A 16,799-nucleotide genomic window follows, 5' to 3' on the forward strand; every position below is an offset into this window, starting at 1 on the left:
CGGCTGCCTCTGCGTGTTTTTGGCACGGCCTCAGCTCTCCGTGAGCATGTCCGGGCCCTTGCTCTGCCACCAAATTGAGATGTGCCCTCAGGTCCCTAGTCACCAATGCAGATGGAGGACACTTCTCCTATGCCGAGAGCTTCTTCCTCTGGCCTCCGTTTACCCACGGGTGCAGCTGGTGGGTGTGCAGGATGGACCAGGGCTGCCTCCTTGGGGCCAGCTCTCGCTCAGCTCCTCCCTAATGCCCGGACCCTACACCAGGAGGAGGCCTCCTGCCTCCCGGGGCTTGCTGCTGGGGTGAGCATGACCCCACCCTGGGAGCCTGGAAGGGGTGGGAAGGTGCCAGCACCACCCACAGGGGCAGGCCTTGGGGTCGAAGGGAAACGCTCCATGCCAGAGGCGTTGCTGAGAAGGCCCGTGGGTCCACACAGAGCCGGGAGACCACCAGTTCCATTGCCCACGCCAGCCCGGCCCGCTCCAGGAGGGTGACTGCCCCGCAGAGTGGGCTGCTGGGGCCGGAGCCCAGTGGCAGGAAGGCCGCACGCTTGTTGAACGCGCTGCTGTTTCTGCCTTAAAACTCTCAGTGACTTTTGCCCAAGATCACACAGCCAGGGACACAGTGGCAGCTGCAGCCAGCCCGCGCGGCTCCCATGGGCAGTTCCACACAGGACGGGTAGGCCCTGCAGCCCGGGACGGAGGCCTGTGCTGAGCCTGCTCCTCCGCAGTCCAATCAGACTGGGGTTTCCACACTCTAAGCAGCGCCCCTTTGATTCCCAAAGGCTGAGAGTTTTCTAGACCCTCCTTCAGGCCAGTAAGTACTTCATGTGTCTGGGGAGAGCAAAGAGCAGTTTGGGGTGGAGGGAGGGGGGTTCTGGGGACAGGCAGGGGACTGGTGAGAGAGAAGTCCCAGGCTCTGGCATCCCCCTGGGTAATTCCATGGGCATGGACCTCTCCCTCCCCCCAGCCACTCTGCAGACTTGGGGCCCACCAGTCTCCACAGTCACCTGAGCCAGTTCCTTATGTCTCTTCTCTCTCTGCACTTGCCAGAGGTTCTACTTCCTGGAGAGCACAGGGCTCCAATAGGCCAAGGCACTCGGGCATCAGGAGTTTAATCCCACCTGCCGCTTCCCAACCCCTGAGCCTCAGTTTACCCCTGGGTGAGGGCGAAATGGGCACTGTACATGACCTCCACGCATCCACCCTTCACAGATTCTCTCTCCCTGGGGTAACCGGATGTCCAGTTTTCTCTGTGGCCTGAGGGTGTAACTCCAGGGTCTGGCTCACCATGGGAGAGGGGGGATTGGCCCCCCAGGGAGGAAGGAGGCAGACACACAGGCCACCAACACACATGTGGAGCCGCTGCTTCCCTGCCCAGGACTTGCTCAGCAATCAAATGGTGCCATCACTTCCTTGGCACAAATCCGATCTCTGTTCTACTGGGTGGAAACAAAAACCATAAATCAAGGCATGTTTAAATTATGAATGCAAACAAGAGGGGGACATGCAGAGAACGTTAAAATATTTACATCTTTGCAAGTCAGGCCTGGTCTTTGTCCTGCTGATAAGCGCTGGCAAGGCGGCCTGCAGTGTGGTGAGAATTTGCACACGGTTTATGTGCCGCATTCCCGTCCTTTTGACAAGAGTGCTGTGCTTCCTGTGGCCACAGTCCCTACCCTGCAGAGCCAGCGGCCTTTGTTGATCTGTGGGGCTCTTTTCAATAGTCCCCACTGCGCTGTAACCCTCTAAGGGCAGGTTGGTACAAGTTGCATTTCTCTGGGGCTGCTTCTTCGCTGTCTGGAGAAGTATCATCCAAGGCGGTCTCTGCACCTGCTCCTGACTTCCAGGGCTCCCTCCCGAACCCTGACCGAGGCCACGGGCTGCCAGATGTGCGGAGCTGCACCTGTTCCATCGGTCTTGCCAAGCCTGGGGCTTTACCTGTCCCACAATCAGCCAGGTTAGGCAGCAGGGGTGCTGACAAGGTTACCTTGTTCTAACCTCAGTTATCGCTCCTGGTGTCAGGGTTGCTGGACTTTTCCTGTAGCACCCTTAACTTTGTCACCACCAACACCCCCCGCTCTCTGCCACACATACACACACACATCTCACACATGCATACCCATAGGCATGCACACACGTGCACATACACATGCATACACCCACACGTATGCACACATGCACACCCATACACGTGTACATATGCATGCACACACTTCCCACACATGTAAGCACATGGTACATGCACGCACACATGCACGTACATACAGTGCCAATCAAAATCCCAAAGCTCGCCTTTTTAACTGATGAAGTGATCCACAGAGCATCTCAAAGAATCAACAGGCAAAAAAATACTTTGAAAAAAGGAGGGAAAACTTGGCCTCCAGGTATTAAATTACACTAGAATTAAACAATTCAACCTGGTATTGGCATAATTTGGTAAAGTTAAAGTTACAGGTATTGGAAAGCAAAATATTCTAGAACAGATTTTTTTTTTCTATTTGGAGGAAGAGTTTCTAACGATAAAAACATGGAGGTAAATGGAAAGGGAGGAAATTGAACGGGATGCTGTAGGGGATAGATGGATAGTCCTGCACCTGTTGAACACATGATGTTACATTGAAATGTAAGTCGGGCTGAGACCCCAGCACAGACCGATGACACTATAGGCACATCCAGGGCCTGATTCATTCAAACGGTCAGCGCTCAGGTCCGAGGAGCGCTAACAAACCAGTGGGAACCCGACCCCCACATATCTCCGCATCTTAATTGCTCCGACTTCCTGTCTGGGGGCTGTGGCTTTGTGGGTGGCCGCCAGACGTGTGTGCCGTCCACTGCTGCCTGGCAGCTGGTCACACCCCTGCTCAGCATTCACCGGCTCCCAGGACCTTGGACAAGTCATCTAACCTCCCTGTGCCTTGGTTTCCCCATCTGTAAGAGCTGGCTGTTAACATCGCCTCTGGAATCAGCTCCCCAGCCTGGTGGCCACTCTCCACCTGCTCCCTGGCAGTTTCTCCCTCCGCAGCCTCCGTGGCCCTTCCTCTGATGCCTCCTCCCCAAGAGCGGCTGAGCTTGCAGGAAAGGCGAGCCCGGTGCCCGGCCGGGCCTGGCTCAGCAGCCGAGCGTCGACCTAGGATCCAGGCAATCGGGGTTCGATTCCCGGTCAGGGCACATGCCCGGCTTGCAGGCTCGATCAGTGACTCTCTCATCATTGATGTTTCTCTCTCTCTCTCTCTCCCTCTCCTTTCCTCTCTCAGAAATCAATAAAGATATATTTAAAAAAAAAAAAAAAAAAAAGGTGAGCCCGGTGGGCCTGTCGCCCTGGGACGCTGCCTTCCCACCTCTCTGCCCAGAACAGCAGGCCAACACTGGCAGCCACGCCCGGGAGTGGGCCTGACAGCCGGCCCTTGTCCACTCCCTCTCCTGCCAGTGGTGTTGCCATGGTTACAGATGCAGTGCCCTAGGTGCTGGGATCCGGCGTCCCAGCCTGGACTGCAAACCCGGGCTGCTCTGCCGCCAGCACTGGCCCCTCTTCAGCCCGGGGCTGAACCAGGGACTCATGTCTTTGTGTTGACAACGCTCGTGTTTCCCAGAGTGAGGACTTCCAGGCCCGGGCGTCAGAAGGATTCCAGCCCAGCTCTGCCCCAAACAAGCTGACTCCTGCGTTCGTCATTTCCCCTCCAGACCTCACGATCCTGGGTTTCTTGTCTGGAATAGAAATATTCTCTACCCTGCCCGGCCACTGCGGGAATTAGCTGAGGCCCCTATGAGCGAGCCAGCCCGTGTGTGCTGTCCAGTGGCTTCGCGGCTGCTGCCCTCTCCCCGGTGGAAGGCGGCCCTGGGCCACCCTGAGCCCGAGCGCGGCCGCCGACTCCTCGCCTCAGGCCACAGGGTGTGCGGCCTGGTCTCCCTGACCCAGCGCCCCACGCCACGGGCTCTGGGCGGTCTGGCTCCACTGCAGCGCCAGGTCTGCAGTGAGAGGTCTGGGTTGGGGTGGGGCTGGGGCCACAGACGTGCAGACAACAGAATCCACTTGACCGATGTAAGCACAAGGGGTTTATTGAGAGCTCCCGGAGGGTGGGGAGGACGGCAGAGTCAGGCTATAGAAGGAACGTCCCCGAGGACGACTGCAGGAGCCACTCCAGGCTCCTGCCATGGCCGGGGCTGCCTCGAGCCCAGAACATTCCACCTTACCACCCAGCAGCCCTGCCTCCCCGGGTGACTCAGTCCAGGATCAAAGTCTCTTGCAAACGCTCCTTGAGGACCCGCTGCACCGGAGCCGGGGAACGCCTGGGAGCGCAGTGAGGGCGGCAAGCCAGCAGGCGGGCCGGTGCCCGGCGCCCCGGCAGGGGCCCAGGAGTGCTTTAGTTCATCTTCCACTGCTGGGCCACCCAAGGGAGAGCCTGGGTGGGCCACTGGGGGCCTAAAACCCAACGAGAAGGGAAGGCTGGGGTGTCAGGAGGCTGTGAGCATGGGACAGGCCCTCCTAGGGTTGGGGCCAGGGGTGGGGCTCTGGGTTCTATGAGGAGCATCCATGGTGAGGCTGGTGAGGCCGGGGTGCCAAGGGACCGGGAGTCATGAGCTTCTAGGCAGGGAAACCAGGTCCCTGAGGGGAGGGCCCTTGAGCCCCTCACTGCCTCTCCCCTCCCCTCTGGCCCTGAGGCCTCCTTAGAAGCAAGAGCCCCCCAACTCCTGTGGAAAGGAAGAGAGGACCACCCCCACCCCGAGGTGGGGCAATTGATGGGGCCTACCTGCTCACTACGCCCCTCTGCCCCATGAGGAACCCCAAAGTAGTCCCACCTGGACCCCTAGGCCCTGTGAAGGAAGGGCCTGTTACCTGGATGGCAAAGACAGCAGGGGCCACTGACCCCACTGCCCTCTGACTGTCACCGCCATTGTTAACACTGGTCCCCTTGATGGTGCCAGCTTGACCTTGAGCTCTGCAGATTTAAGATGGGGTCAAATGCTGGATCCAGTGGTGCAGTGGGGAGTGGTGAGGGCTGAGTCAGCCCGAGGGCTCACAGGGGCATCCAGGGGTCCAAAGTCACATACGGCAGCAAAGAATGCAGTGGGTTCAGGCAGGGTGTCATCTAAAGGAGAGGGGAGGGAAGAGGAGGGGAGGGAAAGGAGAGGAAGGGAGGGGAGGAGAGGCTAAAAGAGGGGAGGAGGCGGGAGAGCAGAAAAGAGGAGAGGGCTGTACCCCAAAAGGGTTCTCAGGCACCAGGGTTGGGAGCTCCCATGGGCAGGAAAGAGCTGGGGGTCTTGGAGCTGAGGTCCTGATCGTCTTCCTCCGAGGGAGGTGTCCTCCCCTGGGAGACTCCATAAGGGGCAAGGAATCCCCAAAGGCCAGGAGGATGGGCAGCCCGACTGGGCTCAGGATGAGAGGGAGAGGGCCCTCTAGAGCTCCAGGTCCCTGTCACCCCCCATCCCCGCAGGGTCCACACCAAGGGGAAGGTAGCCTTAGGCTGGGGGCCAGCAAAGGGGCAGGGAGGGGAAAAGCCCCACCTACTCTCCATGTGCCCCATTAAGGGCCACCTGTGGTGGTGTCCAGGCTCTGGGCTGACTTTGGCACAAGAGCAAATGGAGTCCCTAGCAGCAAGGAGAGGGCCCCCCAAAGTGCTGAGGTCACCGACACCCACAGGACACGAGGTCATGGCAGGACCCTGACACTCTCCCTCTACCTTGGGCCTTGTTCCGCTCTCTCCCAACTCAGGGTAACACCCATCAGGGAGGCCCACTGGGTGGTGTGGTGGGACCCCTGTCCCCACCATGTGCACATGGGGATGGGGAAGGGGACCCAAATCACCCAAGGAGCCCGCCTCCCATGCCCATGCTCCTGGTCTGGGCGGTTGGCAGAGAAGAGCCCCTCTGTTCACGAGGCATGTGCTGCGCCCCCCGTCCCCACCCCGTGAACACAGGCGCAGCGCCTTAGGGTGTGGGAGGGCATTTGGAACCTGTTGGTTTCTTTTTAATGCACCGTGACTGAGAAATCACAGCCCTGTCTGGACGAGCCTTGTGGGTCTCTGGTGCAGCCGCTGGGTCTCCGGATCAACGCGTAAATGTGACCCCACATCCGTTTCCCACCTCCAGTCACTCGGTACTTTCCAAGTACAAACCCGCCATGTTCATCGTCTCTGAGCTTCTGCTCGACGAGGCTTCTGTCCTTTGTACCTGCAGTTCATAGCAATGTATCCCTATTTGCTTCCCCCGACAACATCGGAAGTAGTGTAAAATATAAGTGCTCATACAAAAGACAGCGACAGATAAAACTGGAAAGATGAGCCAGAGTCATATAGGTGGAGGTAACGTCTACCCTGGACATGAAGTTATATAGGTGAGAAAATCGAGCACTCGGTTAGCTCTGAGAGCCCAGGCAGCAAAGGTGGAGAGGGGACCTGTTGTTGGAGGTTGGAGAAAAAGAGGAGTCCCGCTTACTGGCCTTGAAACATCAAGCATCAGTCCTGTCCTTTGACAGGAGCTGCTTTAGGTGTTGTGAGTAGAAAAGCAAGGCACGGTGGCGACCAGAGGTGACGGGCCTTCCCACGGACCACACAGAACTGTGGGAATCGGGCAGGCAGGACGTGTTCTCCCGTCTCTCTCCATGGTGTTTTGGTATCAGGTTTCGGGGTTTTCCCCTCTCACTCGGCTGAAATTTGGGTACAAGTGTGACTCCTCACCAACACTCTGAGAACGAACACGGTTGGTCAGAGGTTAGTGTGAGTAACGCCTTTCATTCACTGCACTTTCTGGAAAACCTGGCCTCTACAACTTTGCTCTGGAAAGAGTCCTGTGGTCAAATGTGCTCAGGACATACCAGGGGGACAGTGGTGAGTCAGGTCCTCAGTGTAGGGTCACCTGTGACCTCCACAGATGAATCTGCACCCTAAACCTCCCCACCAGGGACACTCACACTCACGGACACAAGTCCTTCCTTTTCTGAATGCATTCGCTCCCGTGGGCACCACGGGGAGAGGCTCGCAGAGTAGAAGGGATATCGTAATAGGCCTGATTTTAAGTCCCAATTGGATCGTTTCCTGACTGTGTCACCAAGGGCAAGTCAGTCCATTCTCTAAGCTCCAGTCTCTTCCTCCGCTGGAGGGTCTGATGGTGACACTGCCTGACTCCAAGGGTGCTGAGTGACTCAGTGCAATTCAGGGAAGTGTTTGGCCAGATTGTGCACTGCACAGAAGGAGCTGTGACTGCCACCTGGCTGGGGGAATCTCAAAGCACGAGTCAGTCACCACCTGCCACAGAGTGATGGCACTCAGTGGGCACTAGGGTGCAGGGCTGAGGGGGTCCTTAGACACTGGGGTGCTGGGCAGAGATTTTAGGTACTCCAGGTGCCTCCTGGCATCCTCCTGGTTCTGGCGCACATAGTACACAATGTAGGTGATCACCATGGCAAACCAGCCAAACATGGTGACCAGCATGGCCACGTCGGTGGTCTTGTGGTGGGTGCTGCAGAAGCTGACGCCAGCGTCCAGGGCCTGGATCAGCGGCTTCCCCACGTACTCCTCCTGAACTGAGGTGTGGCAGGCGATCTCGTCCACCGAGTCGGGGTCCAGCTTCAGCTCCCACAGGGCCTCCTGCAGGGCACACTCGCAGTGCAGGGGGTTGTGGGACAGGCGGATCTTGGCGCTGAGCTTGCCCAGGGCGTCCTTGGGGATCCTGCGGATGCGGTTGTGGGACAGGTCCAGCAGCCGCAGGCCCCCGGCCAGGCCGGAGAAGGCGGCAGGGCCAATGGTCTCGATGGCGTTCTGAGACAAGTCCAGCTCTCTCAGCTGGCTCAGGTGCTGGAAGGCTCCGTTGGGGACGCGGGCGATTTTGTTGGCATCGAGCTTCAGGAACACGGCGTTGGCGGGGATGTCCTTGGGGATCTCCTGCAAGCCGCTTGCACTACAGTGGACGGCCACGGCCCCATCGTGGTCGGGGCACCGGCAGCTCTGCGGGCAGGAGGTGCCCAAGCGCAGGCAGAGGAAGAGGAGGAGGCATGGCCCTCCCACGGGGGCCGGCCCGGGCCAGAGGCTCTGCTTGCCCTTGGGGCCCATCCTGACCGCACCTGGGGACAGACACAGACCGCAGGCTCCTCTGGCTCAGTGCTGTGGGTCTACGCTCTTCCCCACTCCCCTGGCCGCTGCTGCCGGAGTGACCCTCGGGTACAGACATGAACTTCTGGTCCTGGCCTGCCGGGGAAAACAGGGATCTCTTTCAGCTCTAACACAGGAGCAAACAGCACGTCCACAGCTGTTCAGCTCTGGACCCCGGGCACACTTTGACTTTTGGGAGATAACCCAGGCAAATGGAAGCCTCTGACCGGTGGGGGTCTCTGTAACTTATTTTGGGGGACTCCCGATGCCACCAGAGGAGCAAGGGCAGGTTCTGCTGACCAGGGGTTGGGGGGAGGCTTCCCATCAAAATGGTGGGACAACCCTGTCGCCTACCCTGGACACACCCTCTACACACCCGGGGGCCAGGGGCCTGGGCAGCACCGGGAGACGGCAGCCTGGGGTGCGCCCGCTCCCGGCCCGAGGCTGGGACCCAGGAAGCCCCAGGAAGACCGGATGCAGCGCCTCCCCATCCCCTCCGCGGCCCCTGGGAGCCAGCGGGGCGCCCATCACTCGGGGCCCAGCCGCCGGAGGAAGCTCACTTTGCGGATTTTGACAACCCTTAAAAATTACAAAAATAAAGAAAGCGCCTCTCTGTGGGCGCTGATAGGAACAGCCACCCCGCACCTGCCCTGGAGTCGGCGCCTTTTATTTTAATTATGCTCGAAAAGGAAGGAAAATGGGAAGAGAGAAAAGCCAGCCCCGGGCGCGCGCCGCGTGCAGCAGTGGCGGGGCCGCGCGGGGCCTGGGCGGCGGGGCTCGGGCCGCGGGACCCCGGGACCCCCAGGACCCCCGGGACCCCTAGGACCCTGGGAGCCACGCGTGAGCAACGGACAGGGACTCGGTGTCCGCACTCCCGGGAGGGGCGGGGGCTTTACCTGCGGGGCCGCGGGCCGAGGCTGCTCCGAGCGAGGATCTCAGGGGCGCGAGCCCTGCCCGGGCCACACCCCGGCGCGCCCGCGCCCCCGAGGCCCGCGCCCACGTCTGCTGGGCTCCGCCGCCGCTCCGCGGGCGGGGCCTGGGGCGGGGCCAGGATGACGGGGGCGGGGGGCTCGGGGGGCGGGGCCTGGGGCGGGTCTTGGGCGTGGCCAGTGGGCTTCTGGATGGGTGTGTCTCGGGGCTGGGGGCGGGGGCGGGGCCTGAGGGCGGGCGGGCCTGGGAGCACTCCGAGCCCCGCCCCCCGGGCCCACCCCAATAGGCGCGGGAGGCGGGTCCCCTCCCGGCGCGGGCATCGGGGCGCGGGGGGCCTGGAGACCCGCGGGTGGGCGCGAAGCCCGGGCTGTGCGCCCCTCGCAGCGTCCCCGAGAGCTGGTTGGTGCGATTAGGTCTCCGCCCACCCGAGTCCCCTCCTGCCCCAGGGCTCTTACTCCACCCCGCCCTCTAGTGGTCGGGTCCGCGCCTGTTGGCCTGGAGAGTGGGGAAGGGGAGGGGCGGGCATCCAAGCTAGGCCCGCGCCGCCCTAGGCCTTTTAAAAGCAGCCTTGTTGTGGTCTAATTGACATATTTAAATTTGGTGAGTTTTGACACGTGCGCCCACTCTTGAAACCACCGCGGCGATCCACGCAGTCCACACCCCAGCCCCCCCTTGGCACTCCCTCCCCGCCGCACCCCCATCGCGGGGCAGGCACTGCCCTGCCACTGGCTCAGCCGGCATTTCCCATACTTCACGCAAACGGACTCACAGGCACGTACCTTCGTGCCCAGCTTTCCCACGCAGCACGATTACCTTGCGTTCACCCGTGTTTATCAAGTTGTTCCCCTTAGTGCTGACTGGTCATCCTTCCCATGAATGTTCCGGTTTGCACGTCCCTGTGCCTGTTCAGGGACATTCGCGTGGCTTCCAGGTGTCGCCTATGACAAATAAAGCGATACAAACATTGTGTACAACCTTTGGGCAAATACTTCTTTCTCTGGGGTAAATATCTAGGAGTGGAATGGCTGGGTCACCCGTGGCTGTATGTTTAATTTGGAAGAAACTGACAGAATGATGGCAGGGCTTTCCGTTGCTGCCCAGAGTGCAGGCTCACACCCTCCCCGGCTCTTGGCATGGTCAGCCTTGTCATTTCAGACATTCTAGTAGGTGTGCAGTGGAATCTCAACGTGGTCTTCATTTGTACTTCCCCGGTGACTAACGATGGGGAGCATCGTTTCATCTGTTTATTTGCCATCTCTCTTCTTTAGGGAAGAGCTCTGTTTTACCCACCTTTCATGGAATTGTCTTTTTTTCTAAAATATGTCTTTATTGATTTCAGAGAGAGGAGGGGAGAGGGAGAGAGAGAGAGAAACATTAATGATGAGAGTCATTGATCGGCTGCTTCCTGCACACCCCCTACTGGAGATGGAGCCCGCAACCTGGCCATGTGCCCTGACCGGAAATCGAACTGCGATCTCCTGGATCCTAGGTCAATGCTCAATAGCTGAGCCGCACGAGCAGGGGGAATTATTTTCTTATTGCATTTTGAGAGTTCTTTATATATTCTGGATACAAGTCTTTTACCAGATTTGTAAATATTTTCTGTGAGTCTGTGGATTGTCTTTCCATGCTCTTAAAAGCTTTTCAAAGAGAAGTTTTAAATTTTGATGGAAGTCCAACTTAACAGTTTTTTCTTATATGGATCATGCTTTTTGTGTCGTATGTAAGAAATCTTTGCCAAATCAAACTCACAAGGATTTTATAGTTTAGGTTTTGCATTTGGTTTTAATATCCAATTTGAATTAGTTTTGAAATATGGTGTGAAATATTATTCCACGTTTATTTTTTGTGCATATGGATATCAAGTGTTCCAGGACTGTTTGCTGAAAAAATTATTCTTTCTCTACTGAATTACCTTTGCACCTTTGTTAGAAATCAGTGATCCATATAAGTATGAGTCTACTTCTGTACGCTCTGTGTTCAGTTGGTCAATTTGCCTATTTTTATGCAAATGTTCCAAGCTGTGTTCATTGCTGGGGCTTTATAATAATTCTTGAAATCAGGAGGTGTAAATTTTCCAACTTTGTTCTTTCATAAAGTTTTTCTTGTCATTCAAGACCCTTTGCTTTTCCTCATCTTGCCAACTTCTACTAAAAAAGCCTAGTGGGATTTAGTTTGGGATTGCATTGACTTTAGGGGTCAGTTTGAGAAAATTAACATCATCTTGACAATATTGAGTCTCCAATCCATGAACTTGGTATATCTTTTCATTTATTTAGAGCTTCTTTTATTTCTTTCATCTGTGTTTTGTAGTTTCTGGTTTACAGATTTTGCACATCCTTTGTCAACTTTATCTCTGAAGTTTTATTTATTGTAAATGGCATTTTTGTTTCAGTTTCTGGTTTTTAATGACTAATATATAGAAGCAAAATTGATTCTTGTATTCTGATCTTAACTTTGCTAAACTCACTTATTAGTGCTAGTAACTTTTTAATAGACACCTTAGGATTTTCTACATATACAGTCGCCTTCTCTGTGAATAAAATGATTATGACTTCTTTCTCTCCAGTCTGGATGTATTTTAAATTCATTTTCATGCCCAATTACATTGACTAGAGACTCTAGTTTAATACTGACCAAGGGTGGGAGCAGATATCGTTGCTCCTGATCTCAGGGGGAAAGCATTCAGTCTTTCATCATTAAGAACAATGATGGCTGTAAGATTTTTGTAGCTGTCCTTGTCAGTGTGAGGAAGTGTCCTCTATCATTAGTTTTTGAGAGTTTCTATCAGAAATGGATATTGGACTTTGTGAAATGTTTTCTGTATCTGTTGAAAATCTTTTTTCTTAAATCTGTTAATATGGTAGATTATACTGATTGATTTTCAAGTGTTAAGTCAACCTTGTGTACTTGGGATAAATCACAAGAAATCTTTGCCTAACTCAAACTGACATGGTATAGTATCATTTTATATGTTGTTAAATTATTTAGTAGACATGGAGCTTCTGAGGTTATTTTTTTCCTTGATTGAATGTTGGTAGTTTGTATCTCTTAAGGAATTGTTGGAATTTATCAGCATAAAGTTGTTCATAATATTCTGTTATTAATCTTTCCATGTAAAATGATGTCACCTTTCTCATTCCTGATATTGTGTCTTCTCTCTTTTCTTTCACTGGTCAGTCAGGGTAGAAGTTTGTCAATTTTATTGATATTCTCAAAGAACCAATTTTTTGTTTCATTGATTTCTCTATTGTTTTCCATTTTCAATCAACTTCCACTATGATCTGTATTCTTTATTTTGCTTACATTGGGTTTAATTTTCTCTTCCTGGTTTCTTAAGGTGGAAGCTAGGTCACTAATTTGAGGACTTCTTCTTTAGTACAGGCTATAAATTTCCCTCTAAGTCCTGCTTTAGATGCATCCCAGAAATCCTGTTATGTTGTATTTTCATAATCATTAAGTTAAAAATATTTTCTGATTTGCCTTTTGATTTCATTTTTTTATGCATGGATTTAGAAGTGTGTTATTTTGTTTTCAGATATGTGGGTATTTTCCAGAGATCTTTCTGTTTTTGATTAATTTAAATCTATTGTTGTCAGAGAACATACTTTATATGTTTTGGACCCTTTTAAATTTGTTAAGACTGATTTAATGGCCCAGACTATGGCCTGTGTTAATAATTGTTATGTGTGCACCTAAATGTGAATTCTACTGTTGTTCAGTGAAATGTCAATGAGGTCAAGTCAGCTGATGGTGTGATATTCAATTGTTCTATATTGTGACTTTCTGTCCACTTGCTCTGTTACCTACTGAAAAAGGGGTGTTGAAGTCTCTGACTATGATTGTAGATTTATCTGTTTCTCCTTGCAGTTCTGTTTTTTGCTTGTGCATTTTGAAACCCTATATTCAGATTGCCCCCTTGATTAAGTGGCCATCTTATCATTGTGAAATGACCCTTCTTATACCCAGATTCTTTGTCTTGAACTCCGCTTTGTCTGACACTAACAGCCATTCCAGCTGTCTGTTCCTGAGGTTACCACAGCTACCTTCTTCCATCCTTTTACTTTTAACCTCAAGCATCTTAGTTTTTTTCAGGATTTCCAAAGCATCCAAGTGTCTTCCTTAATGTGTTTATTAACTACAAAGGGGAAATAATAGCTTTTCAGTGGAGAAACCACATTACTTTGTGACCAAGGTTAATATCGTCAGTAATAAGACAGACAGACATCCTGCAGCCACTTGATACAGCGGACTGAGAAAGGCACAGCATTACTTCCGCGGTGTTCTTGCCCCAAATGCACAATCTGCAATCGCGAGAACGCTCCCGACACACTCACACTGAAAGGTCTTGGGGAAGCGAATGATCGGTGCTCTTCGAAACCGAAGGGGTAGCAGAAGACGAGAAGGGCCTGAGTCACTGCCACGTGCTGGAAAGGACAATGGACGAAGGAGGGCCAGCTAAACGCAGGTGGGACCCTGGAGCGGACAGGGCAGTAATGGAGAAGCCCGGGGCGTGAGGAAGGCCGGCAGTTTAGGTTACAGCGTTTGACCGGGACGGCGTCCTGCTTCCATAGCTCCCATTTGAACGGATAATCGGGGCAGTTAGGCTTCAGTCTGTCAGCCTCTGTTCCTTCCCCTTCTGGCTCTTGCCCTCCTTTCCTGGCTTCCTTTGGATTGAATTTTCCCTCCTTAGTTGTCTCCTGTCTGTGACTGTCACTGTGTCATTTCAGTGCCTGCTTTAGGGGACAGCGTCCGGCCGCCGTTTCTCATCGCAGTCCTTCGCCAGGTCACCCTCGACCACTCCACCAGTGTGAGCGCCCTGCGGCCACGTGCCGGCCCCTCGGGGCCATGCTGGGGTCAGTTTACCTCCCCGTGGAGGAACCCCCGCAATACATTATCGTTTCTGCCTTCAACAGCCAACTACCTTTTAAAGAGATTAAAATATTGTGCGCCGGGAAGCTGTTGGCATGCTATTGTTTGGGCAATTGAAGAGGTGCCAAAGGGAGCCCCCAAATTATGGACTATTTTTGATATTTAAATTAAACCAATTATGTGGTGACCACCAAGAAAACTACAGTGTGGGTGCAGGTGAGTGGGAGGGGCCAGATGCGCAGCACTCACACTGTGCGTTTCTGTTTATGGGAAGTTCAAGAACAGGCAACACCTGTGGACCGTGGAGGGCAGGATGGGGATGGGGCGTGAGGGGGCTCCTGGGGCCGGGTGTTCTGTATCTTGATCTGGGTGCTGCTCGTTAACATAAGTAAAAGAATCCATCAAGCTGCTCACATTCAAAATGTGTGCGGTCGCAAACGTGAGCTCCTGACTGTGCCCCGAGCACCGTGCCGAGCAGGTGCACTGTGCACAGGGCCGACCACGTGTTCCGACATCGATGCGTGCCGATCGATCAGTTCCGGCGCTCGAGAAGAGCCGTGTCCGTGTTGAGCTGTCCTCCGGTCCTCGGTTCTGTGCCCTGCCTCACCAGCGATGGTGTCAGAGCTTCCACCGGAGGCTCTGGCCGTGGGCCAGGCCCGGGCCACGGGGCCCTGTGAGAGCCTGCCTGGCTCACTGTCCGCTCGGCCCATGAGCTAATGTTCCCAAACACACCAGAAGCCTTCTAATGCCGTCCCGGCCATGTGGTCTGCCCGCTGGGCCGCCCTTATTACTGTAATTGGGCTGATTATCTCACCTATTTATGCACCCAGAACAGGGCTCCGTGGCCCCAGGGATCGAACGCAGCGCTGTGGCTGGTTAACTGCCTCTCCATCAGGGAGGCTGCTTTGCAGGGTGAGGTCTGAGTGCTTCTCTCTGGGGAGTAGAGAGGGGCCGAGCCTGCAGCATCACCAGGGCCAGATGAAATCAAGCAGACGAACAAAACATCCGGTGAGGCCCAAACCCTGCCCTCCCCTCAGAGACCGAGCAGTGGTCTGGGTGGGCCCTTCCTTGGGCCACAGCCAGCTGTCCAGGCCTGTGCCGGCTGCTCTCCCTCGCTGCCCTTCCGGTCTCCCTGGCTCAGCCCTCTGCTGCCCCGGCCTCCGCACCGGCCCCACCTGCCTATAGGGACCCTCAGGCAGAACCCCAGGCCTGCTGGGCACTGTGGAAGTCAGTCCTCTCGCAGCCAGCACAGAGACAGGACAAGGGCAGCTGGCCGGGAACCCACTCATCACATGGGAGGCAAAAAGGCAAAGCTGGGGACCCCACGCTGGCCAAAGAAACTTCATGGATGGGCGGCCTTTGGCAAAATTGTCCCCAGCAGCTTTGGCCACACTGAGCTTCCCCCTACATTCAGAAAATTCCTAAATCTCTTTGAATTCCTGGATCTCCTGGAATTCCTGGTTCTCTCTGTCTGCTCTTGAAAACCCAGACCAAAAACCTAAAAGAAGGCCCGCAGTGGTTCCCTTTCCCCACTTCCCAAGAGCACAGGGGCTGAGCAGTGGCTCTCTGCTTGCGCCCAGCCCCCGGGACCTGCCCCAGGCCCCTTCAGAACCAACTGCCCCCCTGGCTGCCGAGTTTCCCTGCAGAGAGCAGAGCCCTGCCTTTACCTCCTCTAGTGTTTGTCCTGGGGATTTCCAGGCCTGTCCCCTCTGCAGGCTCTCCCTGCACACACACACACTCACACTCACACATATACACACACTGCACAAATACACAGGCAGAGTCACCTCAGTCATGTTAATTGCGTAATTCAAATTCTGCCCAATTTTCCTTCTGCTTCTGGATTCTTTGATTTCTGAAAGTAGATTACTATGAATTTGTCAGTTTCTCCATTGAATTTCTATTAATTTTGCTTCTTATATTTAAAAACCTATAAATGTGGTACCTTCTTCATGAATTTCTACCTCTGCCAAATACTTCCCTTTGCCCCTAACGGAGCAGGTTTGAGCCCCAAGCCCGACTGGTCTGCTTTACACACTTGCTCTCCTCTTTGCAAGCATTTGCCCAGAGCGATTTCCCTGCGTTGCCAGCTACTGCCTCTTAGGTGATAAAGAAAAATAGAGAACGAGAGGAATTGGCTGTTATTTTTTATCTCAGCATGACAATCTCGGCTGACGTGTCACAGCCCCCGATGTCCTGTGACTCCCTCCCACCACTTCATGCCATTCAACCGGCCTCTACTGGCATTTCCCCTTCCCGATCCCGTTCTTGCTCCCTTTAACCCTGGGATGTTTCGGTGCCCCCGTTCCTGCCCCGGTGGCCGCCCAGGCCTGCAGGACAGGCCACCACGCGGGGCAGCGGCCAGCGGCCAGCGGTCAGCGTCCTCTCTTCTGCGGCCCGTGGGCCAGGCGGGACCGCCATTCTCAGCTGGCAGGAAGCTTTCTTTTTCGGTTATGCCTCAGCAGTGCCAAGACTTAGCCACGTTAGCGATTCCTTTGCTGACCACGGAGCTCGGTCTGTGCGCGGACGTGCGGCGCAGTGGCCGAGTATCCGCGTCCCTCCGAAACGTCCTTATGTTGAGGCCTGACCCCCAGCGTGGCTGAATTCGAGGCGGGCCCGCCGAGGAAGTGACTGAGGTTAGATGAGGTCATGAAGGGGTAGGAGCAGTGTCCTTATGAGAGGAGAGCGCACGAGGAAGGCTGTGTGAGGACACGGGGACAGCGGCCTCACCAGAAACCAGCCCTGCTGGCATCCAACCTGCTGGCACCCTGTCTGAGCCCCCAGGACTGTGAGAGCATCAGTGGCTGTGGTCTGAGCCACCCTGCCGGCCGTTTTCTGTGACAGCAGCCGGAGCTGAGTCGGTGTGTTTGAGTTTCCAAAGTTCATTTTTAGGAAATTCTTTCAGAAAGGACACGT

General features: G+C 54.8%; 1 protein-coding gene across 1 annotated transcript; it reads right to left on the reverse strand.

The window, feature by feature from the left end:
* Window positions 1-5,943: 5,943 nt before the first annotated feature.
* LRRC3 (leucine rich repeat containing 3) lies at window positions 5,944-9,069 on the reverse strand. Its single transcript, XM_081138459.1, has 2 exons — window positions 8,978-9,069; window positions 5,944-8,177 (listed from the first exon to the last, which is right to left on the reverse strand). Exon 2 carries the CDS (start codon window positions 8,040-8,042, stop codon window positions 7,269-7,271), a length of 774 nt encoding a protein of 257 aa, XP_080994585.1. The 5' UTR covers window positions 8,043-8,177; window positions 8,978-9,069; the 3' UTR covers window positions 5,944-7,268.
* Between the last annotated feature and the right edge of the window lie 7,730 nt (window positions 9,070-16,799).

Source organism: Miniopterus schreibersii (assembly GCF_964146895.1).
Source record: "Miniopterus schreibersii genome assembly, chromosome: 5".
In the NCBI taxonomy this organism is placed as follows: Eukaryota; Metazoa; Chordata; class Mammalia; order Chiroptera; family Miniopteridae; genus Miniopterus; species Miniopterus schreibersii.

Coding starts and splice junctions, on each gene's coding strand:
- LRRC3 (XM_081138459.1), bottom strand. CDS start 8,042: ATGGGCCCCAAGGGCAAGCAGAGCCTCTGGCCCGGGCCGGCCCCCGTG.